Source organism: Hemicordylus capensis, chromosome 1 (genome assembly GCF_027244095.1).
Source record: "Hemicordylus capensis ecotype Gifberg chromosome 1, rHemCap1.1.pri, whole genome shotgun sequence".
Lineage (NCBI taxonomy): Eukaryota > Metazoa > Chordata > Lepidosauria > Squamata > Cordylidae > Hemicordylus > Hemicordylus capensis.
The window spans coordinates 201167352-201193384 of record NC_069657.1 but is presented as its reverse complement, the minus strand read 5'-3'; the positions used below and the strand labels follow the sequence as shown (position 1 = coordinate 201193384).

At 43.1% G+C, this 26033-nt stretch overlaps 1 protein-coding gene across 3 annotated transcripts in view; it reads left to right on the top strand.

The window, feature by feature from the left end:
• The window catches only part of NFE2L2 (NFE2 like bZIP transcription factor 2), a 44307-nt gene that overhangs the window by 1378 nt on the left and 16896 nt on the right, over positions 1-26033 (top strand). Inside the window, exon 2 of one of the 3 annotated variants that reach the window (XM_053268182.1) lies at positions 222-419. The exons of 1 other annotated variant lie outside the window; for it this stretch is intronic. In XM_053268182.1, coding sequence (XP_053124157.1) covers positions 393-419 — 27 coding nt within the window. In that variant the 5' untranslated portion in view covers positions 222-392. Of the gene's footprint in view, positions 1-221; positions 420-6563; positions 6626-26033 lie in introns of those variants that run through there. One more of the 3 variants, XM_053268173.1, reaches the window with a different exon arrangement.

Sequence of the window (26033 nt, the reverse complement as noted above, 5' to 3'; positions counted from 1 at the left end):
TGAAGTAGGTCAGGCTGAGAGAGAAGTGACTGGCCCAGAATCATCCAGCAAGTCTCATGGCTGAATGGGGATTTGCACTCGGGTCTCCTCGGTCCTAGTCCAGCACTCTAACCGCTATACCACACTGGCTAATGACATGATTTAAAGGAATGTTGCCTGTATGTCTCTCCCTGGTTTCTCTAGGGACACACTTTGTGAGTGCTTGCTTTCTTAATTCCTAGGAAGACCCCAAACTTGACAGGAATCTGAGTCTCTTTTCTATGTTGGTTGTACATAACCAACCAGACAAACTGTAGACTGGCACCTGATGTTGTACGAGACAGCAGCCAGGCCTTTGGACAGGGCTTGACAAATCCCAGGTGCAAGGGAGCTATGGCACCAAAAATTTAAACATGACACCCTTTACTAGGATATTCAAGGTAAAGTTCTTTAATAAAATCTTTAATTGTCTCAGGCAGCTCTATTTCTGTTCTAAGTACATTACTTGTAAAGGGGATAAAAAGAAGCCCATTTACCATCTCCCCTGCCTCACAATCTTTGCCACAAAGTCCAGTAATTTTGCCAAGTATCTATTGTTTGGCTTCTAAATTTTGGGGCTGGCTCCTGGATCCAAATAAACTTGTTGAGATCTGCCTTTGGTGGTGATGGCAGTTTTGTTTTTGTTTTTTAATGTGTGTGTGTGTGTGTGTGTGTGTGTGTGTGTGTGTGTGTGTGAAGCTAGAAAAACTCCCTCTTCTGTCCTCTATTTCCCCAGAGTGGGAACAAATGGTGCCATGGTAAGGAACAGAGCTTTACTGTGGTCTCCTTGAACACCAGGCATGGTACCCTTGTGGCTTGGAGAATATCTCTTGGTACAACACAGACTTGCACCACAAACAGTAGGATGTGAAACACAGAGCATAATAAAAAAATCCCTTGGTATCTCCTGACATCTCTTTCATAATCACACTCCCCCCCCCCTTCTAATCTCTCAGGGCTTGGCCCTGTGTACATAAAAGCTGATAATAAAATGGTGACAGATTCAGTAAATGTGCTATCTTTTATATGGGACTGATACTAGTTACAGGTGGCCCTCGTTACCTGCGGTCTCTGCACCTGTGGTTTCATGTATCCATAGACGGGTCATAGAGAACTGTTTTCTTTATCGGCAGTACAAAAATATGCTAATATTGATGGTTGCTGTGTGGCTGGAAATGACTTCCTGTGTCACTTCCATTTGCCATTTTAGAACATGAAGCCATTTTGAGGCTTTTTCTGTTTTTTAAAAAACTTTTTTGGTGAATATTTGCAAAACGTTTGACCAATTTGTGGGTTGGGGGGGGGGCATTTCTGAAGCCATGGAGAGCAAGGTACTGCTCATTTCTACTCTTATTTTTTTCCCCTTCCCGCTTTTTTCTTTTTTTCTTTTTGTGTGTATGTAGGAATCTAACTCCTAGATTCCTATAGCGGTAAGGTTCTATTATCCACAGTTTCTGTACTCATGATTATAGGCGAGAACGGACCCCCACCCCCCCATGAATAACAAGGGCCACCTGTATTTACTTATCTACCGCTGCAAAGTTTGCCACTCTGATTTGCTATATGGAAAACTGAGTTGTGAGCAATGCCCCAGTTCACACCCAGCAGTGGTAGAAACAAGGCTTGGTCACTAGCCAAACAGTGGCTTACTAAGTTCTTTTTGTGGTGGCCATGTAGGATTTGGAATAGAAAGGAAACACAACTACTTCTGTGATTCAAATGGGCTTTATTAAGGCAATTGGTTACGTAGGCAAGGATGCCAGGCAATCAAGGAATGCAAGGCAATCAATCAATTTCCCCAAGTGTAGTGTAGTCAAATGATTTTGCAGCTAAATCATTCCTCAGCTAACTTAGGTGTGTGCGTGTTTTCCCAGTGATTATTCTGGCTAGTACAAAACAGCAAAGCAAGCATGGAGAGAGAAAGGATGGGAGAGGAGGGAAAGGGGGAGGAAGGAAAAACAGATGGAGAGGGATGGCAGAGTGCAGGTTAATAGGAGAGGCAGGGATGAAGGCAAGACCTGCTTTTGGAGAGTCATATTACTGGATCTTGAAGTGGGTATTGGACGTGGGCAGCACTGGAGTGCAAAGCTGGCATTCGAAGCTCACTATCATCCCCTCAGGTAGTCAAGGTAGAGCTGCTTATCATGGACAGAAGTCACCCCTCACCATGCGGCAGGGATCGCCAGTGACTTTTTGTCTATTTCAGGAGCAGAACCCTTGCACTGGCTCAGCTGCTGTGGCAACAGGTTCTCGTGTGGGCTTGGGTAGCCGAACTCAGCGCTTGCTCCGCTGACATGTTCAAAAGGGGCTTCCCTTCTTTATACCTTTTCCAGGTCTCTAATCTGGATCTCCTATCAGAAGGAGATGCTACCATCTTCCTCATGTCTCCAGAAAATGTCAACAACCTCTCATTACAGGACCTCTCTTATGCCATATATGGGTCAAGGATCCGGAGTGTGAGGGTGGTATCTGACACTGTTTACTGGATCAAACAGAACTGTTTCTCTCCCAATGTACTCAAGATGTTCCTGTCTCCCCAGGGGTGACAGTTCTGTGGTCAGCTGTTCAAGTAGACTTGCAGTGCCTTTTTGGTTCCAGGAAATTGTTAGTAAGATAAGATGCACAAAAATCAGCATTCACTTTCATGTGTATACGTGATGTACCCCTAAAGTATGTAGGTACCATTATCTATGTGTTACTTCCTAAGGCCTTCTAAATATGATTATTCTCAGCATATGTAGTTTCAAAGCGGACATCCTGATTACACTTGGCATAACAGAAATGCTAACAGAAATAGTCAGAGCAGGATAGACAAGCTTCCCCCCCTCAGTCAAGCCTTGAACAGAGAATAAACAATTTCATTCAGTTTTTTGTGCTCAGCATAGTCAAATTCACACTTCAGTTACTAATTGATCTTTCAATATGGCAGAGTCAGACACTGGCCTAAGTTTTGCCTTTTGAGCTTGCAACATCGGGCCAAGTTTGGCAAGGATGCTCACAACAGAGTGGTGCATGGGAAAGGAGGAAATAGCCTTTCATTTCTTGAGGCTTTTTTGGTTTTGGAATACAAATGGGCAAAAACTAATCAATATCTAATATTTTTATGTTTAGTGAAAGTCAGTGTTGTGCATACATAGATTATTATCATTTATATATTGCCTGATATGTGCATCTCTAGGTGGTGCACACAATTAAAACGTGACAAATATAAAACAAGGTCAAAACAATTCCACAGAATAAAAAGTTAAAACAATCTCATGGGATGATAAATAGTTTTAAAAATTAATTTCACTTAAAAGCCTGAAAAAACAGGTATGTCTTGAGGGTCTTCCTAAAAGCAAACAGAGAAGGAGATGCTCTTATTTTGACAGGGAGCATATTCCAAAGCCCCGGGGCAGTTGCAGAGAAGGCCCGGTCCCAAATCACCACCAAACAAGCCAGTGGCAACCAGAACCGAACCTCTCCAGATGATTTTAATAGGCAACAGGGTTCATGACAGAGAAGGTACTCACTTAAGTACCCTGGACCAAAGTTCCATTGAAGGCTTTATAGGTAATAACCAGCACTTTGTATTTCACTCGGAAACTTGGCAGCCAGTGCAGTTCTTTTAAAATTGGTGTTATATGGTCCCTTGGTTTTGTCCCAGAGATCAATCTGACTAGCGCATTCTGTACCAACTGTAGTTTCCAGACTCCATACAAAGGCAGCCCCACGTAGAGTGCATTATAGTAGTCAAGCCTGGAGGTTACCAGCATATGCACCACTGTTTTAAGGTCATTTTCCTCCAGAAATGGATGTAGCTGATGTATCTGCCTAAGCTGATAAAAAGCACTCCTGGCCACTGCCTGAACTTGAGAAACCAGAGAGAGTTTTTTGATCCAGGAGCACTCCCAAGCTACATACCTGATCTTTCAAGGAGAGTGTAAGCCCATCTAGAACAGGCTCATTCATATTCAGCTTCAGTTTGTTTTCCAGACTGTCTATTACCATACCAACTGTCCATTACCATACCAAATGTCCATTATGAAATTTCTATTACCATCTCTAGACCGGCATTTACAGAAGTTACGCCATTTCTTGATGAGGTTGATATGGAGAAATAGATTTGGGTGTCATCAGCACATTGATAACACCCTGCACTAAACCATCGGATGATCTCTCCCAATGGTTTCACGTAGATCAGGGCTCCTCAACTTTGGCCCTCCTGCAGATGTTGGCCTACAATTCCCATAATCCCTGGCTATTGGCCACTGTGACTGAGGATTATGGGAGTTGTTCAAAAACAGCTGGGGGGGCCTAAGTTGAGCAGGCCTGCTGTAGATGGAAGAGAAACAACTGTGTGACTAGCATGTACTGTAGCTACCACTCACCTACTTTAAAATGGATCCCTTTGTAACCGCCTAGAGATTTCTATATTAGGTGGTATAGACATTCAATAAAAATAAATAAATAATAAAATATTGGAAGACTCTGGAAGAAGCCAGTGACAAAAGGATGTAAGCCTTTCTGTGGGCATTACAAACTCTTAGTTTTCATTTAGGTTAAACGAATATTTTAACCATGCTTGCTTTTGTATGCCTCTTGTCTTCCTTGCTTTTGTATTCCTCATTCCTTAAGGGCCAGGGGGGCTGCTTTCTTACTATATTTGTGGCAGTTGTTCCAGGGAAACCAGTTTTCCAGCTTGTTTGCCATGAAAGAAAAATGGCAGTTTTGCATGTTGCTACTTCACCCATACTGAAGATATCTGCAGAGGCGTGCAGGGCATGCAGAATTTTTCATTCTTCTTGGTGATGAGATGTGAAGGACAGAACCCTTGTCCCTGTAACAGTTGTACAGAAGAGAGGATTTTGACATGTGCGGCTTGTGTAAGGGTAGGAAAAGCTGTATCTGCAGAAAATACCACAGCTGTATTATTATTAAAGGTTGAATTTCTACTCATGGTGACCAAAACAGATGTCTGGGGGAGCAGCTGAAACATTTTGGTGTGTGCACAAGAAAAATGGCCTCCAGGAGTTTACGATAAGATGTACCAGCTCTGATAGTAGTACAGTTTCACAACATGTGATATTAGGGTGGTGTTGCAGTGCTGTCAGTCTTTCAGGTAAACACATGATACAGGTTTTATTTATTTTTTTAATTGTATGGGTCCGCACCTTTCCATTGAAAAGCTCAGTAGTACTAGCCCTTATAACAGAAAGGCTTTCAGGGTCAGCATGTCAGGCAAGCAGTGTAGGGTTACTAATGGTTGTTGGGTTTAAATCTTAGTCTTGCAAGGTGGATTTGGGAAAGTCAGTATCTTAGCCAGTGTCCCCTCTAAAGCATGCACATGTGTGCGTGCACACAAGTTTTTTGATATCTGCTCAGTTAATTTTAGATCTTGCTCAGATTGAATCAGGAAGGTCCCACTCTGAATGCAAGTACGCACACACTGCCTTGATACTGCCGTCTGGAACAAAACTCATTCTTCACACAGATGAAAAATATTAGAGAGAACACTGATCTCACCCCTCATTCTTAGGTTTGAGGTAGGGGACGATAGTTACTTCCAGGTTAACAAATTATTACCACAGGTTACTTTATCTTTTCCCTTCCTTCTCCCAAATACCAATATGACAATCTAAAATAATGCTGATAAGAGCTGTCTAATTATTTCCTAAGCAGACAAAAGCTGTGGATAGCTGTGATGGTCCAGTATAAAAAAATCCAGTTGCATAATACTGCTCTTAGGGCCAACTAAAAATAGACACAAAAAAGTGAGCAAGCTTTCATCAAAATTCTTCATCAGGCCAAATGTTAAGTGCAGAAGGGAGGAGGGGAGGGAAAAACAGATGTTGCTGGGCATGATGAAAAGCCCAAAGCTGCAGACTCAGTATGTAATATTATTTATTATTATTTTTACATTTATATTATTTATAATAGTTGGTGATGGAGTGGAGGAGGTATTATGCAGATACAAGTAGCTTTTTCCTTGCTGGTGCAAAAAGGTATCAATGTGGGGTATCTCCCCGCCCCACTTTCTGAGGAACACCTTGAAACAATTTGATTACTTCAGTTTTGGAATGGTTGACTGTGTAAATGAAAAGATTGAATATGTTCAGAGAAGATTCCACAGCCCCCATGGTTTGAGAATATTTATAAAAATATCATTTGAATAATGGCATGTTTATAGCACTCTCTTGTGAATCATATTGAAATGCATTCTTTGAGGTTCTTTGAGGTTTAATGAAAGGTAGCAGTCGTCTGTCACAGTTGCCCTACAAGGGCCCTCTTTTTTGTTTAGCGTGCAAACTTCAGTGCTCTGAAAGCCAGAAAGAATGGGAGTTGTGTAATATTTCTTTTCCCCCAGGGCTGCTTTGTTTTTTGGAATTAGCCTTTCAGAATATGGTTTGAGAAGTCAGGATATACCGGTTACCAAGGGCAAGAGATTGGAGGTTGTAACTTGTAATTACTCAATTGTGTGTTTAAAAATTTGACATTTCTGTAATTTTTTGTATCTTACAATAGTGTGACTGCAAATCTTAGCAATAAATGAAATTTCTTCCTAGACAAAGAAATATGAAGCTTCTTTCAACATCTTGTGCTTTGGAAGAAAATGGAATAGAGGAAAGTGAGCTCTCCCACCCCCACCCCCGCCGCTTGTGATGTTGTTTGTTTGGAGACTGCATGTCTTTACAAGTTCTTGGTTTTCTTTTTTTAGTTTAATTACAAAATCTATATGGAATATTAACATGTAGTCTGAAGTATTGCTATTCTATTGTTAAAGGTTTCATAGTTTAGATATATTCCCATTTACATCTTGTGACAAAACTCCTGCTTATTTAAATAGCATTCAAGTTTCACTGTGATGCCTAGAATCGTCTAGATGGTGATATGTTTAGGACAATCAGAATAGATTCATTCTGTGTTGTGGATAAAACTTGAATATCTTGAAAAGCATCTATGCTAGTCTGTTGCTGCAAAAGTAACAAAGAATTATATTTCATTGTAAAGAGTAACCGATTTATTGTGGCGAGTTTTGTAGACAGTAGCCTACTTCATCAGATGCATGAAAACACTGCATTGGACATGTTGGGTATGTATAAACACACAACTCTATTATGCACAGTGAGATTAGAGTCCTAGAGTCACTGCATGAAAAAGTGTGTAAACTTTAACATTCTACAACTTTTCTGTAGCTGGTTGCATCTACTCGCACAACCTTTATTTCTCTGGTTTTGTGACTGACATTTGCTTCTGTGGATATATTCTCAAGGTTTGTGTAATTTAGTTTTTGTCATTTATGTGCATTAAGACCATAGTCTTATGCATGCTTACCTGGAAATAAGCCCCCTTGACACAGTGGGATTTACTTCTGAGTAACCATGCATAAGATTGCATTGTTAAAAGTTTCACTCAGTTACCTGCCATTTCCATTTAACTAGCATAGATGTGTTGATAGAAGCATCTCTCCCAAATCCTTTTCAATAGGCTGCTTAGGACTCCTTTCACCCACCATTTCTAATAATTTATCCTGTAGATGCAGATCCTGTAATGCAGAATCTTCAACCCTTTTAGACTCTGGACCAACCTTTAGCCTCAAGGCTAATGGACCAAGCTCGGGGAAATTAGCTCTATCCATTTGTAGCAGAGGCATAGCAAGGTTGGAGTGGTCCCTGGGACGAAAAGTAAAGATGAGCCCCTGTCCCCCCCTTCGGCTTCAGAGAAATGCAAGAGGGCGGGGCAAAAAGCAAGTTGTCACCCAGCCATTGCCCCTCCTCCCCCAGGGCCCAGGAACATTTGCTCCCTTTGTTCAGTTGTAGCAAATTCCCTGATTTTAGGTGAAGCAGGTAATGCATAGCACTTATTGGCTGGTGCAAGTCCTATCACGGCGCATGAGGCTGCTGACGATCATGGAAACGGCAGCCATCACTGTTACAGTGTCTGCTTTGAGATGCTGGGCATGGGTGCAGCAGATAACACCTGAAGAGGGCTTTTGTGCTCCTCTTCAAAAGGTGAAGTTGAGTTCAGGGACATGGTATTGTTAAAATACTGTGTTCAAATATTGTGTGCTCTCTTGTATAGCTGTAATGAATGCACAATACCAATGTTGGCTTAAGCCATTTATATCAGTGTTTCTCAAACTGTGGCTCTCCTGAGGGGTCCAGGGCACTTGAAGAAGGGTGTCTGTGAAGTTCCAGGGAGGAAGAAGACCAGGCAGCGCTAGAGGCACTTTCCTTTGCAGCACTCAAACTACTCTGCTGAGTCTGGAAGCTGCAGAGAGGCAGATAACATATTGGAGCTTCTGGGTTATCGCAGTTTCTGCCCACCCCTGCATTCTTCGCTGGCTGGCTTTAGGAGAGAGTCTGAGAATCCCCTGTTCTGTTTGTAATGCTGGTGTTGGATTATTTCGTGAATATAGCAGAGATTCTGTGTGTTCTCATGCCAAAGAGATGGCTATCAGTGGGTTGGGAGACTCTAAGTTTAAAAGAGACCTCAAGTTTTAAACATTTATGCATTGCATTACACACAAATGCATGTAATAGAAACCCAGTGGTAATGTTTGTTTGGTGTTTTTTTTTTTTTAAATAAAAGTATGCAGGGGTGATTTGGTTTGGAGAGGCAACAAAAGCTGGTGCTTAACTCTTTTTCTGCCCATTGTCCCTCCCCTCAGATTTTCCTTTCTATCTCAGTAGGTTCCAAACTTGTTTTCCAAAGTAAGTCTGTGTTTGGGATACCACAGGGAAAAAGCATCAGGAGGAGAGGGTTATGTACCCTCTCCACCTGATGTTTCTCTGTTAGAAATCTCTCCATGCTACTTTGGTTTAAAAGGCGGGTGGAGGGGGGAGAAAACTTTGCCATTGGGGCATTTGTGTACAATATGCTGGACTTTAGTGGTGCACAGATTGGAGCAGTAATCAGTTGGCCTAAATTAAATATTAATCTACTCTCGGCATATTTTGAATTTCAGCCAAAGTGAAAAGTAGACCACAGATTAACAGCCTAGTTAAAAATTGTTTTGACCCCAATTGCCACATTGCATTCTTAAAAGAAAAGGTTTAGAACACCCTTTGAAAATCTGGAATAACTACAATTTAATCCTTTTTATGTGACTAAAACCTGCTGTGGAAAACATTGGATTCTGTTCAGAAACGTAGACTGCTAAGTGCAAATTTTAGGTCGAAGAAATAAACATACAGAAATGTTAGCAATCTCTCCCAAAAGTGTATACAAATGACCAATTTTATAACAAAGAAATGTCAAGAAAGTTCCTGTACGTACTAAAGGAAGCTGTCAGGAACACCTGATTTTTTAGGTCCTGATAGAAGATAAATCAAAATTGCTCAACTTAATAGCTTTATTGAATTATTATACAATATTATTACATACAGCTAAAACATCATTGATGATGATGATGATGATATTTTAAGATGATAAGCAATTAAATTTGCTAATAAGATAGGAAATAGAACTTTATGAGGCTGTTCTCATGAGCAGCTAAGACTGGGCTTGAGAACCAATGGGTGTCGACTGGCTCCCAGCAGCCCTTCGGTAGTAAACCTGCCTAGGGAGCCCACCTCTTAAATGGGGTTAAGAGAGTGAGTGCTCCCTTAGCCGTGTTTACTTGACCATGTGTCAGCACCGGTTGCTTTCAGCTAGTGCTGATACACTGATGGACACCCACCTGTCGCTGAGGGGATCCCCACAATGCACCAAGCACTTGCATGGTGCATTGTGGGATTTGGGGGGCCAGGATGATCTGTCCCAGCCCCTGCGCATCTGCATTCCCTGTGGCAGTGGTGGACCATCTGGGTACACAATGCATGCACCAAAACAGTCCTCAACAATCGTCTGTGGGGAAGGCGGGCTTCTGCAGCCTTCCCTGCTGCCCCACCTGTCCAGTCTTGAAAACAACTTCAGTGTCGTATATGAAAGAGAGATGCATAGTTCTAAAATCTCACTCTGGCACCATTCAGGTTTCATTGGTCCCTTAGTATCCAGAGCCAGATTACACCGGCTTCATTAAAAAAAAACCCACACTAAAGCAAGTTTGAAAACTCACTATATTAAAAAAAGCAGAAACCAAAAGGCTGCTTTGGCAGCACATGACATGTATCCTGCACAGCTTACTGTTCTCTGTGCTCTTCCCCAGTGGTCCCGTGTTCCTGTTTGCCATTTTATTACTCATGCTCATCGGGGCCCTCTACTTTGCTGCTGACCTTCCAAATCCTTGCCCAATTTGTCCACATTCTGCTAAAGCTAGTACTCAGAGTAAATTAAGCAAACTAACACATGAATGCAGATTTGTTTTCACATAATTATGAGTACAGCGTTTGGATTCTTTTTCCTTTTTCCTGGTTGAGATATATCCAAAAGTCAAAACACTTCTTAGCCATTTTTGTCATGATCCAGCAATCAATTTGACTGCACTGTAGGGAATTTGTGTAGGCAAACATGTGCTTCCTGCTGTTATCTGCAGGCAGAAAAGGCACTGCATTCTAGTGCTTTTTTCAGTGCTCCTCCATACTGCAGATTAATAGCTTGAGCTTATGCAGAGTTAAGCACATCTAAAATAAGTACTTGGGACAATTCTTTTCAAGAACTTTATTTTGGCTCACCAGGAAGCAAATTAAACTAAGTGCAGTAAAGAATATGCATTAAAAAACTCTGGGCCCTCTTCGTATGCATTGCTGGGAAAGGCTGGAAACAGTCAAGTCTGTAACACTCTTATGTCTGTGTCAACAATGAAGATGTAATTAAAATTCAAGAGAAACAAAGGATATATAGTACCACTGTTGCGGGGAAATCCTCTGGAACCTCACCCTCCTGTTTAATTCAGGCCCTTGCTTTCATCCTTCCATCAGATTTGATAGAGAATGGGGCATCTTACTGAACTAAAGAGGATTAGGCCAGGTTGCCTGACAGAATTGAGTCAAATTGAGGGGCATATGCTAAAAAAAAAAAAAGCTATTATTAATGATCATGAAGTCACAGTACAAGTCAAAAAGGTCTGAGGGGCACTGTGCCCCAAGGGTACCCAGAGGCTAGCTTATATAGATTTTAAAAAGCAAGCAAATCAGTAAATCCTACAATACATGTCTTTGTGAATAAACAGATGTTTTCATGATCTGCCCATTAGCCTTGGACATGAGCTACTGTTTGGCCTATCCGCCTTCCCTACTCCTTATTGGTATCTTCTGGTCCCAGCTATGCTTCTTTCTCTGCTGAGTGGAGAATTTGTCTCAGGACCTTGGCTACATACCTTAACTCCTTTCTACCTCTTGGCTGAGGGGCCTCAAATTCTTAAACAATCTTGTTCAGGCCTTCTGGCCTGACATTCAATTAGGAGCCTGAACCAAACTTTTATACACTTATTTGTAGGCCTGGATTAAACATTTCTATATCACCATATTTGATGATAAATAATGTTTTGGGGAATTATCTTTTAGTTATTTAATTTTTCACAGACCACCTATCTCAATCCCATGGATTAAGAGCCCCTGTCCAAAATATTTACATCAAACAACTTCCTTCCTTCCTTCCATGACTTGAACTGTACTATAAGATGTCACACTTCCGCCCACCCCCACCCTCATAAGGCATTATTAGGACTACTTTCAAACCAAAACATTCTAAAAAGCCAACAGTTCTTATGCAAACACTTCTGACTTGGAAAAAGAAACAAGACCCTGCTCTGTGTGTTTGCTGTAGTGAAAACAAAACAAAAATTAGTCACAGTTTTACTTTTGATTTTGCTTGCACTCAGTCCAAGATGAAATAAAAATGTTAGTTTTAATTTGACCTACATAGCCAGTTAGGTGAATTTTTAAGTATGAGAAAAATTTCCAGAACATTTTCAACTCCACATCTCTGCAGATAAATAGGGGAAACATATGATATCATTTAAAGCCCTAAATTGCCTAGGAACTAGGAAAGTGAAGGTCTGACTTCACATGCATCTTCCTCCTTTTTTAAATTCATTCAACATCTGAGCCCTAACTTGGGTATTTTTGCTTTCTGTCATATAAAGGACATGCACTAGAAGCAGGGCCTTTTTAGTAGTGGTACTAACACTGACCTGTTTGGCTCTGCTTTGTATTCATTTTTCTGTATCTTTGGGTTGTATATTCAGGGAAAGCAGGATAAATGCCTTTAAAAGTACATAAGTAATAAAGTACCTTTAAAGCTATGTAAGTTACTGTCCTGAAGTTACTTTTTACCCCTCCTGTATTCTACCAAAGAAAACCACAGGGCACTATGGGCGCCAGGAGTTGAAATTGACTTGACGGCACACTTTACTTTACCTTTATATAATACTTCTTTTTGTTACAGCATTTGTTCATGTGCAACATTAGTTAGACTAGAGACGTGTATCATATGCGTTATAGAAATACTAGGTTTAAAAGTAAATTTAATTGCAAGATATACATATCTGGCTACATCAGCTACATTATTCCACTATATGTGTCCATTCCAATTGGTGACCTATCCAGTAACTTCTTTCTGTATGACTTTTGATGTGACTTCCCTCATTACTAATTAGTTGTATAGAGGCAGCTAGTCTACACACGCGCACATACACTTTGTACCTGCAGATCTGTTTTGTTAATTGGAACAAAGTCTTCAATGTCCCTCATGCTGATTCAGTATGAGGACTGTGCCAGGCTCCATACCGATGATGGCTGTTAGTCCAAATGAGGTGTGTGTTTCAAGCAGGATTAATATACAGAACGCTGCTCAAAAGAATGACTGGGGTGGAAACATTTTGTGCAGCTTGGTACTTCCTTGAGATACCTTTTATAACACTTCTTTTTACTGCATTGAATCAGCTTGCAGGAAGCTGTTGTCCAGATCCAGGCAGTGTGTATAGCTCAGGCAGTGTGTATAGCTGAGTGTATCCAGGCAGTGTGTATAGCTCAGACAGAGAACAAATAATAGTTCCCTAAGAGTTAAGAGAGATAGTTGATGTGGCGGAGCTGTTATTGCCCATAGAGTAAACAGTGCTTTTGTTGAACTTGCGACAGTGGTCACATTAGTTCTGCAAGTTTCAGAAGCACTTTTAAGGAGTGCAGCAAGGACACGGAAGGTTATGGATAAGCATATGAGGCGGACCAAGGCTGAACAGTGTGTGTAATCTTCCTTGGTGGCAATCTAAGGACAACATGAACCTCCTAAGTAGCTTTGGGAAAATATTTTTTTCTAGTAATCAGTTCCGATGGAGGGATGGGTTTGCAGCAGAAATGTGCACATGTGTAATTTTCTTTTTTAAAAGAATATTCCTAAATACAAAAGGAACAGCCAGGCTAATTTGCTGAATTTTATTTTGCTGTTTGAGCAGTTCAGGCTTGCTGGGGCTGATTCTAATGCTCCTTGCTCACAGACTCACTTATACACATGATCCAGGAGCCCCTGGTGGTGCAGTGGTAAAACTGCTGCCCTGTAACCAGAAGGTTACCAGTTCGATCCTGACCAGGGGCTCAAGGTTGACTCATCCTTCCGAGGTCGGTAAAATGAGTACCCAGAATGTTGGGGGCAATATGCTAAATCATTGTAAACCGCTTAGAGAGCTCTGGCTATAGAGCGGTATATAAATGTAAGTGCTATTGCTATTGCTAAGTGCTATGTAGCGGTGGAGATATTCTTTATATGAATAGCTTTTACAAAACTGAATCAGTGCACAAGACTGAGAGAAAGCTAGGATATTTTTGGCGAGATATTCTGTGGATAACCAAAGCGGTCTACTGTAAATGAGGTTGTGAACCAGAAAGAAACCAAGTTGAGAACTATTTCTGTGCATTATTAATTACTGGCATTAAAAAAAAATCCTTAATTTTTTTAAAAAAATGTGTTCATATGGAAGATGGGTTGATTTTGTGTGAGTGAAATGCTCAGGGCTTACATGCTGAAAACAGCAGAAAACCTGCTGTTAGGTTCTGCCACTTCAGCTGCAGGATTAGTTACTTATAGAAAGTTAACATCAAAGTGAAATATAGTCCCCTAATATGTAGAAAAATACTGAGGTTTTCAAAGCTTCCGTACCCTCCTCAATCAAATGCTCTATTTGTTAAAGTTTGAAACAATGGTTGAGGTTTGGGGGGAAATTTAAAGTTTCATGCAGACTTCTGCTCTATGATCTTCACTAGAGTGCCTGAGCCATTCTGGAAGGGCGGTATACAAATCAAATAAAAAAATAAAGTATGTATAGTTTGCTAAAATATCTCCTCCTGGTACACTAAATGAACCAGCTTTGAAATGTTGACTCTCCAGCATGCTCAAGAAAGAGGAGCATAGTTACATTGCTTATGATCCAGCTTTGGACAAGATGGTCCCAGATTTTGAAAACGAGTTTTAGAATTGCAGCAAGTGGCATGCTGCTGGTTACCCACATAGGATTTGTTGATGTATTCTCACATCCAAGAGTGATGTAAGACTCAGATCAGAATGCATTTCCGCTCTTTGAAGTGAATTGTACTGGAAGTGCTCACTGTGAAGGCACAGTGTGTATTTTTAAAGATAATTGGGGCAGTATGAGCAGATAAGTCAAAGGGTTCATCAGTTATTCATTTTCATTTATATGGAGTATTTTAGCATGCAAAGTGTATTGCAGTACTGTTTCCCAACTGCTGGGTAGGGCTTGCTTCAACTTGTTTACCACTCTCAACATTAGTTTGGTTTTTAAAAAAGTGTGTGTGGGGGGGAGGAAATTGACAAAAAGACCTTTTCTTGAGGGAGGCCCTCCCTGGGAGGGGGAAACACTGTTTTATGGACAGATCATTCTTTCGAGAAAGATTTCAAAATTTGGTCTGTGAACTAGCACATGAATAGTGCCTTTTAATACACCAGGCAGAAACTTCCTGTAATCTGGCTGACTTAAGATTTCACAAATGTGATTCTTCAGTAAGTAGACTTGATGGAGGGATACTGATTACAAAGGCTTTCCTGTGCAAGACCGAATGGTTGGCTTACTATGTTGGAAAGATAGAGTGGTTGACTTACTAATAATACTGGGTAGCATCCAGAGTGTCCACAGCATTCACACGGTAGCATGAACATAAGCCCTATTCTTCACACACACACCCTTCCCTGCAGCCCCTGAGCCCCTTGAAAAGCTATTCCCGAGGGTAGTACAACTCTTAGCCGTGGTTTGGGTGGATGCAGGGGTGTGAGGAATTCCTGGAAACTGGGTGGAGGCACCTTCTACACATGGTTAGAAGATGCCTCTGCCCAGTTGCTGGGAATTCCTCCCCTGCAGCGACCTGTGCCACTTCTTGCACCATTGCCAAGGCATCCGCAGGGGGCTGCAGAGTGGAGAAGGGAACAGGAGAAATGACTTGTGCTTCTACACAAGAGGTGGTGTGGATGCTACCCAATACATTGCATTTCTGAATAATTTTAGCCTGATTCAGATGTTATGCTGTACGAGCATTATATCTGAATTGGATATTATGCTTGTTAGAATGACTGTACCTGTGTTCATTTTAAAAGTTAACCTGTATACAGGCCCTTCAAATGCATGGTACAGATAGGAAGTGTACTTCTGTACTTGCATTCAGCATAACATGTGAATGACTGTACCTGTGTGTAGATCTGTACCTGTGTACACTGTACACTCATTGTATGAGTGTTGACCATAACATGTGCATGGGCCTTTTCTGAGTGTTCAGAGTCCTTCAGATATAGTTTCTTGTTGTAATCCTTGCAACACCTTTGTAAGGTATACCGATATTACTATACCGTATTGCAGATGAGAGGCTGAAAGACTGTGGCATGCTTAAGGCACCTGCTGAGTTTGTGGCAGAGGTGAGAGTCTAACCAGAGACTTCCTGATTTTGTAGTTCAGTATCTTTGGCCGTTCTGTGTTAACCACATGCTTGTGTGACAATATGTTTGGTGCTGTAATTATATGCATGGTTTGATCCCTCCTTCTGCAGGCCTTCTAAGTTCATAGTCTTCACTGTCTTCAACTTGAGTTGGAGAAACAAACAAGTTTTAGTAGCCTAGAAATGGCTCCTTGTTGCACTTGCTTGTTTTATAAATGCACAGCAGGCACTTGGAAAGATCCCAGTTGTTTTACAGTAACAGTTTTAGGTTTTCAAACTGCCCATTCTGAATTTTGATTCATAGAAGATGTACTCTGGAAACTGTAAATATATGCTCTTCTTAAAGCTGATATTTTCGTGGAAAGGGGTATTTTAAAAATGTTTTTGGGAAGCATTCCATCCAGATGAAAACTATGCTTGCCATCTAAGTAATAAACTTTTCTACTCCCAGTTTTATCTGCAGTTTTTATCTCCAGTTCTCAGAAGAGACTGGAGATGAAACTCTTGGTATGTGCATTCTTCTTTTTCTTCATTCTTCTTTCTTCTTCTTCTGTTTTATTCAAGCACTTGAGATGATTAAGTAATCTAGAGGCAGTAGTGATACATAACTATATAGAGAGCATACAGATAGCATTTGTGATGTTTCTTGTTGAGCGTTATGAGTAAGAAAACCAGCAAGGGATATGATAACTGGAGCCAAGCAAACTAGTGCAAACCTATTTTGACGAATAAAATACGAGATCAAAGTGGCTTTTATGGAGTAGTAAAACTGTAGTGAATTGCTCTATATCACTCATTTCTAACTCTTGTACTTCTGAGCTTTTATTCACCCTAGTTGCAGAACTGGATGGGAAAGTGTGTAAAAAGCTATGTTCAACAGTCTCTTCCTGTACATAGGGCATTGCCAGATAGTGCCCTTGTACTTTCCTTCTGTTGAGCAATTGTAATGAATGGAATGTGATGTGTTACAAGATATACTTAGAAAAAGCCAGTACAGCAGTTAAAAAGCATTTTCATACTGCTCTGTTATTGTGGTGGTTTTGGTAGTGCTTGTAAGTCTGAATGTAGTCCTCCCAACTTCTTCCTTGCACCCTCTCTCACCGCCCCCCACAACATAATATTAAAAGGCTAGAGCTTCTATTTATTTTCTGTGCACCCATATGGCACCCACACTAAGCCAGCATTTGGGTCCAAAATATTCTAGTGGAGGTAAACAGCAGCTTGTGAGAAGCAGTTCCTGAGATTTCAAGTTAATGGAAAACAAAAACAAAAACAAATGAAATTGGAGGAGCAGAGCTGAAGTTAAAATTAAAGCAAGGAGTTTTATAGAAGACAGCACTACTGAGCAACAGGAGCCTGCACTCTGATTACTGCACCACTGTAAGAACAAAATGCAATGTGCTCTCATAGCTGCTTGCTTGTACTTCTCTCTCCTTGTTTTTTAAATGATGGGTTGTGCAGAGGGAGATGCAGAACAGAGAAACTTAAATACTATTAACTGCAAACTATAGAGGCACAGCTCTGATAGCTTGCAGATAAACAGACAAAACACCATAAAGGTTCTTTAGGCGGATTGCGTAAATGCACCCTTACAAGCTTAGAGACGGAGTGTGAGAGGAAGTCTTCCCACATGTTTAACTCACATGAATGCTGAAGACATTTCCACTTCCCTGTTTTAAAATGTGTTTGAGATGTAATGGCAAAGATCTGCTCATTTCCAAGGCATTTCAGGGCTATTCCTGAAGCATCACTACACCTTCCCCCCACCCCATTCCCCATCTCTGCTCTTTCCAATTCACTCTTGAACAGGAGCAAGATGTGGCAATAGCTCCATATTGTGTAAATGTAATATGGTGGGAGGCCCAAACTTTGGAGTATTCTTTCTCCCTTCTGTATCCTCTGCATTTTGGATACAGCATTTAAATTTCGTGGAAGAAAATGCCGAGTTCTAAAACATATTTCAGAAGCTCTTGAGATAAGTCAATCACTTCCTTCCAATCTGTAATTAAAAAAAAATCATCATGTCCAATTCTCACTAATAGTACATTTAAGTCATTATGACTACACTCATGCAGTACTACCTGGGAGTAGGCCCCATCAAACACAGTGGGTCTTATTTTTGAGTAAATCTGGATTGGACTGGATCACTTAACAGATAATTAACAACCATGAGTGCTTTACATTATCATTTTCCTGACTGTAAGGCTAATTCCCAAATATATGCAATCATGTAAAATAAGCTCAAAGATACCATTTATAAAGTGGCTTTTGAAGTAGGTGCTAAACTGTATGTAGGAAGTATAACTATTCTAGAACAGCAATAGCTGAACTGGATAGCTTTTCTTTTTATTGTCTGAGAGAGACCCAAGATCAAAAATCCTCCACAACTTTCAGGACTTGAATCCCCAGATGATCCTCTGGTGGTTGTGGTGGTTTTAAATTACAAAAATGGTAGTAATTTCTCATATCACCCTAAGTTTAGGCTTGGGATATTTAATTTTTTCCTGTAAAACCCAGAGTATCCATTTCTCAGTAGATGCAGCAAAACAGAGCATTTAAGTGCACAGCTGGGTAGACATGAGGTTGAACTCTGTTGGACTATTAATGCAGTAGAACAAATAGATTTATTATAGAAATAGGATCACAAATTTTCAGAACATACAAAGGAAGAAGGTATTTCCAAATTTTATTAAAACCAAATTTTATTGTAAAATGGTATAAAGGGGCAAGGCAGGCACATATGTGCTGTACAGCATAACTGTGTGCAGGTATACTCAGAAATAAGTACCACAGTGTTCAGTGGGACTAAAGGAAAGCTTTCAATGTTCAGGTGTCCAGTCCACCTTAAGAAATGAATCAATATCTTACAAGCCCTTAGAGATGGCATGAGAGTGGGCTTCTAAAACTAAGAGTTGGTCATGGTACGAATGACATTTATCCACCAGAGCCGATGCAACCAACTTCTGCCTGATAACAAACTAATTCACATGTGCACTGGAATTCCATGAAGAGTTGTAGTTCTGCCTGAAGTCTCTATGAAGGTAAAGTGACCAGGAAATTTGGAAATCTCTTAGAGTGATTTCTGACTCTTAAACAGGGATTGAGCTATGTATGGAAAGTGGAGGGAGAGACATATCGACCTAATTGACAAAGTAATCTGCATAAGAAATACCACAGAGTAGCAAACACATAACATCAGCCCTGCTGGATCAGGCCCAAGGCCCATCTAGTCCAGCATCCTGTTTCACACAGTAACCCACCAGATGCTACTGGAAGCCTACAGGCAGGAGTTGAGGGCATGCCCTCTCTCCTGCTGTTACTCCCCTGCAACTGATACTCAGAGGCATCCTGCCTTTGAGGCTCGAGGTGACCTATAGCCCTCTGACTAGTAGCCGTTGATAGACCTCTCCAGGTTATCCAAACCCCTCTTAAAGCCATCCAGGTTGTTGGCTGTCATCACATCTTGTGACAGAGAATTCCACAAGTTATGTGATGTGTGAAAAGTACATCCGTTTGTTGGTCCTAAATTTCCTGGCAATCAATTTCATGGGATGGCCTCCGGTTATCGTGTTATGTGAAAGGGAGAAGAATTTCTCTCTAGCCACTTTCTCCACACTATTCATTATTTTATAGACCTCTATCATGTCTCTCTGCAGTTGTCTTTTTTCTAAACTAAAAAGCCCCAGGTGTTGGAGCCTCGCCTCATAAGAAAGGTGCTCTAGGCCCCTGATCATCTTGGTTGCCCTCTTCTGCACCTTTCCCAGCTCTACAATGTCCTTTTTCAGATGTGGTGACCAGAATTGTATGCAGTACTCCAGGTGTGGCTGCACCATAATTTTGTATAAGTGCGTTATAACATTAGCAGTTTTATTTTCAATCCCCTTCCTAATGATCCCTAGCATGGAATTGGGCTGTTTCACAGCTGTCGCACATTGAGTCGAAACTTTCAATGAGCTGTTCACCACAACCCCAAGATCCCTCTCCTGGTCAGTCACCGGCAACTCAGATCCCATCAACATATACTTGAAGTTGGGGTTTTTTGTCTCAATGTGCATCACTTTTCACTTGCCAACATTGGACCTCATTTGCCATTTTTTTGCCCACTCATCCAATTTGGAGAGATCCTTTTGGAGCTCCTCACAATCTGTTTTGGATTTCACTATCCGAAAGAGTTTGGTATCATCTGCAAATTTGGCCACCTCGCTGTTTACCTCTGCTTCTAGATCATTTATGAATAAATTAAAAAGCACTGGTCTCAGTACAGATCACTGTGGGACCCCACTTCTAACCTCCCTCCCATGTGAAAACTCTCCATTTATACCTACCCTCTGTTTCCTGTCCTTCAACTAGTTAGCAATCCACACATGTACTTGTCCCCTTATCCAATGACTGCCAAGTTTCCTCGGGAGTCTTTGATGAGGAACTTTGTTGAAAGCTTTTTGGAAGTCTAGGTATACTATGTCAACTGGATCACTTTTATCCACACACTTGTTGACACTCTCAAAGAACTCCAAAAGGTTGGTGAGGCAAGATCTACCTTTGTAGAAGCCATGCTGGTTCTCTCCCAGCAGGGCATGTTGTTCTATGTGCTTTATAATTTTATCCTTGAGGATGGTTTCCATCAATTTGCCTGGAACGGACATTAAGCTAACTGGCCTGTAATTTCCTGGATCGCCCCTGGATCCCTTTTTGAAAATTGGGTGTTACATTTGCTACTTTCCAGTCCTCTGTACAGAGCCTGATTGCAGGGATCAGTTATATATTTTAGCAAGGAGGTTGGCAATTTTACATTTGAGTTCTTTGAGGACTCTTGGATGCCATCCGGCCCTGGCAATTTGCTAGTTTTCTGTTTTTCCAGACAGTTTAGAACATCATCTCTTGTCACTTTTATCTGACTCAGTTCTTTAGTCTCTATCCCCGAAAAGCTTGGTTCAGGAACAGGTATATGCTCAGTATCCTTTGCCGTGAAGACGGATGCAAAGAACTCATTTCGCTTCTCTGCAACCTCCATGTCCTCAATAATCCCTTTCACTCCCTCATTGTCTAATGGTCCAACCGCCTCCCTGGCAGGTTTCCAGGATTTCCTGCATCTGATGTATTTAAAGAAGTTTTTGTTATTGCCCTTGATGCTTTTAGCTAAATGTTCCTCAAACTCTCGTTTGGCCACCCTTATTTATTTTATTTATTTATTGTTAAATTTATACCCCGCCTTTCATTAAGGAACTCCCAAGGCGGATTTTATTGTCACCTTGCATTTCTTTTGTCAGTGTTTGTGTTCCTTTCTATTCTCTTCATTTGGACAGGCCTTCCAATTTCGGAAGAAAGTCTTCTTTCCTTTTATGGCTTCCTTGACTTTATCTGTTAGCCATGCTGGCATCCTCCTGGACTTAGTGGTACCTTTACTCTTTTGGAGCATTCAGTCTAACTGGGCTTCTAGTATTGTGGTTTTAATTCCCAAAATATTATTATTATTATTATTATTATTATTACATTTATATCCCGCTCTTCCTCCTTCTTTTTCACAACAACCCTGTGAAGTAGGTTAGGCTGAGAGAGAAGTGACTGGCCCAGAGTCACCCAGCTAGTTTCATGGCTGAATGGGGATTTGAACTCGGGTCTCCCCGGTCCTAGTCCAGCACTCTAACCACTACACCACACTGGCTCTTGGAAGGAAGGAAGGAAGGAAGGAAGGAAAAGAAAGAAAGAAAGAAGGAAGGAAAAGAAAGAAGGAAAGAAAGAAAGAAAGAAAGAAACTAGTCATTTCAAGCTGGCCAGTGTAAGTCCAGTTTGTCACAATTTCATACCTTGCAAAATGGAGGCAATAAATCAGGTGCATAGCAGGCTGCCCGGTGGCCCAGGGACAAAGTTCCCCATGGGTCCCCCACCATCCAATCCATACCTCCTCCATCTGTGAGGCCCTCCCTTGATTTTTTTGGTGGGGGTTACTCACCCCGCTGCTGCCCTCGACAACCCCCCCCCCATACTGCCCATAATCTCCACTGTGGCGGTGGCAGGCAGGCTTCTCCCCCTGCCCACTCCCGGCCAACGTGCAGCTTCTCTCAGGCCTATGCACCTGCACACTCTGATTATAGATAGCGTCGCGACACTACTCTCAGATAGCGTCCGAGAGAAGCTTTGGGCTGGCTGGGAGTGGGAGGGAGAAACCCGCCCCCTGCCGCTGCCACCACGAGTGTGGCCTGCTCCCCCCAGTGGTGACGATTATGGGCTGTATGAGCAGCGGGGCACAGAGGGCAGTGGCGGGCACTGGCGGGGCCCTTGTGGGCCCCCTGACCAGTCCGGGCCCAGTAACAGTCTCATCCCCTTGTCCAATGGACACTATGCTTATGGGAGGCATAATAACAGTTTGAGCTAAGGAAGGAGAGAGCAGCAATTACTGCCAGAGCTATAAGCCCATTCACTTTCTCCAAAGTTCAGGCCTTTAAAAAAAGAGAAAGAAAAAAGAAAGAAAAGCAATTGAGAAGAAGCCTTGTGGTTTGGAGTAATACCTCATTCCATAGGGCTGAGGCTGGCAGCCTGATCTGCTTCCAAGTCAGATACGCTCCTGTGGGAATATTTTGTCTTCCACTCAGCCCAAGGCCTACCTTGCATCCTTTCAGAGCACAGATTTTGGTCTACACATAAAGGAGAATTTGGTGGTAATGAGATGAGAGTTTTGAGACAGTAGAATGGACTGTATTATTTCATACTAGTATTTTTAAGCCCGTTATGATAACGGGCGCTAGCTTTCTATCCCGTCTTTTCTGTCTCTCTCTCTCTCTTTCTGTCTCTTTTTTTCCCCCTTGTCCCCTCTCTCTTTTTGTTTTTGTTGTTGTTGTTGTTGTTGTTGTCTCTGTTTTTGTTCTTCCTTATTTTGCTTATACTTTTTTTGGGGGGGGGGTGTTGTGTGGATGAATAACGGCCAAAATGGCCCATGAGAAGGTGGCCGCCCCCGCCTATCGCCCTCCCGCGCACCCAGCTGCCGGAGCCCACCTTACCCGCTCCAGCCCGAAGGAGAAGAGAGGAACTCGGGAACAGAGCTACTCTCTGTGTTAAGCTGCTGCCCATACTGTCGCAATAGACGCAATAGGCGTCCTTTGCGTCCATAGCGGCAGTTTGAGCAGTGACTTAGCACAGAGAGGAGCTCTGCTCGTGAGCTCCTCTCTTTTCCCTCGGGCTGGAGCGGGTAAGGTGGTCTTCGGCAGCTGGGTGGGCGGGAGGGCGATAGGCGGGGGCGGCGACCTTCTCATGGGCCATTTTGGCCCTTAATCTTTTGGGGGGGGAGCGGCGAAGGTGATTTTGGGCAGCTGGGAGGGAGGGTGAGCAGGCGGGGGCGACGGCTGTGAGCGGGCGGGAGCCTCGTTGGCGGCTTCGCCGCCACCTCGCCCAGCTTCCCTGTCCCCCGCCTCGGTCTTCCCCCGCCGCCATTGCCCTCGCCTTTTTCAGGGCGGCCGCTTCTGGTTGCCTCGGCCTCCTATCGCCGTGCCTCGGCCAGTTTCCCCCGCCGCCACACACCGGCTAATGGCCGCCCGTGGCTGTGGGACACTGGTGTCTGCAGTCCTGTGTCCCTTGGGCTCTTCTGGGCCTGCGCTTCACGCAGGCCCAGAACAGCCCAGGGAGGCAGGGACGCAGATCCCCAACATTCCAAAGCCACGGCCACTCACTTAGCCTTTTATTATATAGGACTAGTATTTTTAAGCCCGTTATGATAACGGGCGCTAGCTTTCTATCCCGTCTTTTCTGTCTCTCTCTCTCTCTTTCTGTCTCTTTTTTTCCCCCTTGTCCCCTCTCTCTTTTTGTTTTGTGTTTTTGTTGTTGTCTCTGTTTTTGTTCTTCCTTATTTTGCTTTTACTTTTTTTGCGGGGGGGTTGTGGATGAATAACGGCCAAAATGGCCCATGAGAAGGTGGCCGCCCCCGCCTATTGCCCTCCCGCGCACCCAGCTGCCGGAGCCCACCTTACCCGCTCCAGCTCGAAGGAGAAGAGAGGAACTCGGGAACAGAGCTACTCTCTGTGTTAAGCTGCTGCCCATACTGTCGCAATGGACGCAATAGGCGTCCTTTGCGTCCATAGCGGCAGTTTGAGCAGTGACTTAGCACAGAGAGGAGCTCTGCTCGTGAGCTCCTCTCTTTTCCCTCGGGCTGGAGCGGGTAAGGTGGTCTTCGGCAGCTGGGTGGGCGGGAGGGCGATAGGCGGGGGCGGCGACCTTCTCATGGGCCATTTTGGCCCTTAATCTTTGGGGGGGGGCGAAGGTGATTTTGGGCAGCTGGGAGGGCGGGTGAGCAGGCGGCGGCTGTGAGCGGGCGGGGGCCTCGTTGGTGGCTTCGCCACCACCTCGCCCAGCTTCATTTTGGGCAGCTGGGAGGGCGGGTGAGCAGGCGGGGGCGACGGCTGTGAGCGGGCGGGGGCCTCGTTGGCGGCTTCACCGCCACCTCGCCCAGCTTCCCTGTCCCCCGTCTCGGTCTTCCCCCGCCGCCATTGCCCTCGCCTTTTTCAGGGCGGCTGCTTCTGGTTGCCTCGGCCTCCTCTCGCCGTGCCGCAGCTCATGGCCGAGGCGGCGGCTCTGCCGCCGCCTCGGCCACTTTCCCCCACCGCCACACACCGGCTAATGGCCGCCCATGGCTGTGGGACACTGGTGTCTGCGGTCCTGTGTCCCTTGGGCTCTTCTGGGCCTGCGCTTCGCGCAGGCCCAGAACATCCCAGGGAGGCAGGGACGCAGATCCCCAACGTTCCAAAGCCACGGCCACTCACTTAGCCTTTTATTATATAGGATGTAAAGAAGGGAATCAAATGTTTGAATGCTCTATGAAAAACAAAAGCTCTACAGAAAATTAGTACAGCAGGGAGTACCCTGGTGTGCCAGGATTGTCACTGTTGCTTTGTTTTGTTATTTTATTTAGAGGAAGTTTCCTACATGAGAGAGCAATTAAAATAGCATCACACACTTGCATTGGGAAGGTACAGGTTGCTTTACCACCTCATTGCAATATGTGTAGATCAGGCATAAGACAAGTAAGGTTGTTTCATTTTATTTTTCTTGTTATTATTTGAAGGCGGTTCTTCATGGATCAGGAACTGCATCATTTTTCTGGGTTGGTTTGTTTAGAGTCACAATGTAGAATTTGCTTTTTAAAAATTTATTTATGATAAGCATGTGAGCTGGGAAGGGGGAAAGGATACAAGGTGGGGGTGACAGTGCACTTGAGAGAGCCAATTATCTGTTCGCTCCCAAATTTCATTACATACTTTCCTGTAAAGATCTTCTACTCTATAATTAATTTGATTTTAGAACCTGCTGGCAGAGATTTAAAACCTACTTGGACCACAGAAAGCTTTTTTTATACACCTAATATAAAAAAAACCTAAATATGGGGTTGCTGCCTTACTCCTTTGTTTGTTCTAATGCAAATATGTTTGTTAAAGAGCAATAAGAGTTAATAGTCAAACTTTACAATGCACGCAGAGAGTTTCACATAAAATGTATAACTGACTACCCAGATGGCAAATGCTGATATGTAAATCTAAAACATGAAATTTTCCATTGGGGTCCAGATGGCGGCTTAATGTGAATTGTTTAACATTTATGTTTATCTTATTAAAACTGCCTTTTATAAGTCCAGACTAAGCTAGCAATGTGGTTTGGAACAGACTCTGGAAAAGCATATCAGTAAATGAATAAAAACAGCAAATGCCAGTCAGTGCTTCATTTCTGATGGGGCCTGAAACCTGCGGGGAATTTTTGCTGGGAGCCCTGCTTGTGGCTTGTGTGTGGGAGAAGTGTTCCTCAGTGGTGGGGCATAGGCACTCCTTACATGCCCAGAGGAGAGCAGGTCTTGTGGTAGCAAGCGTGAATTATCCCCTTTGCTAAGCAGGGTCCACCTTGGCTTGCATTTGAATGGGAGATTACAAGGCTGTTCTCATGAGCAGCCAGGCTGCCCGTCAGAACTGCCAGGAGGCACACAGCTCCCGGTGGCACTTGGGCGGCAAAGCTGCCTAGGAAGCCCACCTTGGGAACGAGGTTAAGGGAGCGAGTGTTCCCTTAGCCACATTTCCTAGATCATGTGCCAGCTGAAGCACTGATGGGCACCCACCCATCCCTGGGGGGATCCCCACAATGCCCTGCACACTCATGCGGTACATTGTGGGATTTTTGGGGACTGGGATGATGTGTCCTGGCCTCCGTACTCCCTGGGGCAGCGGGCAGCGGACCGCCTGGGTGTGC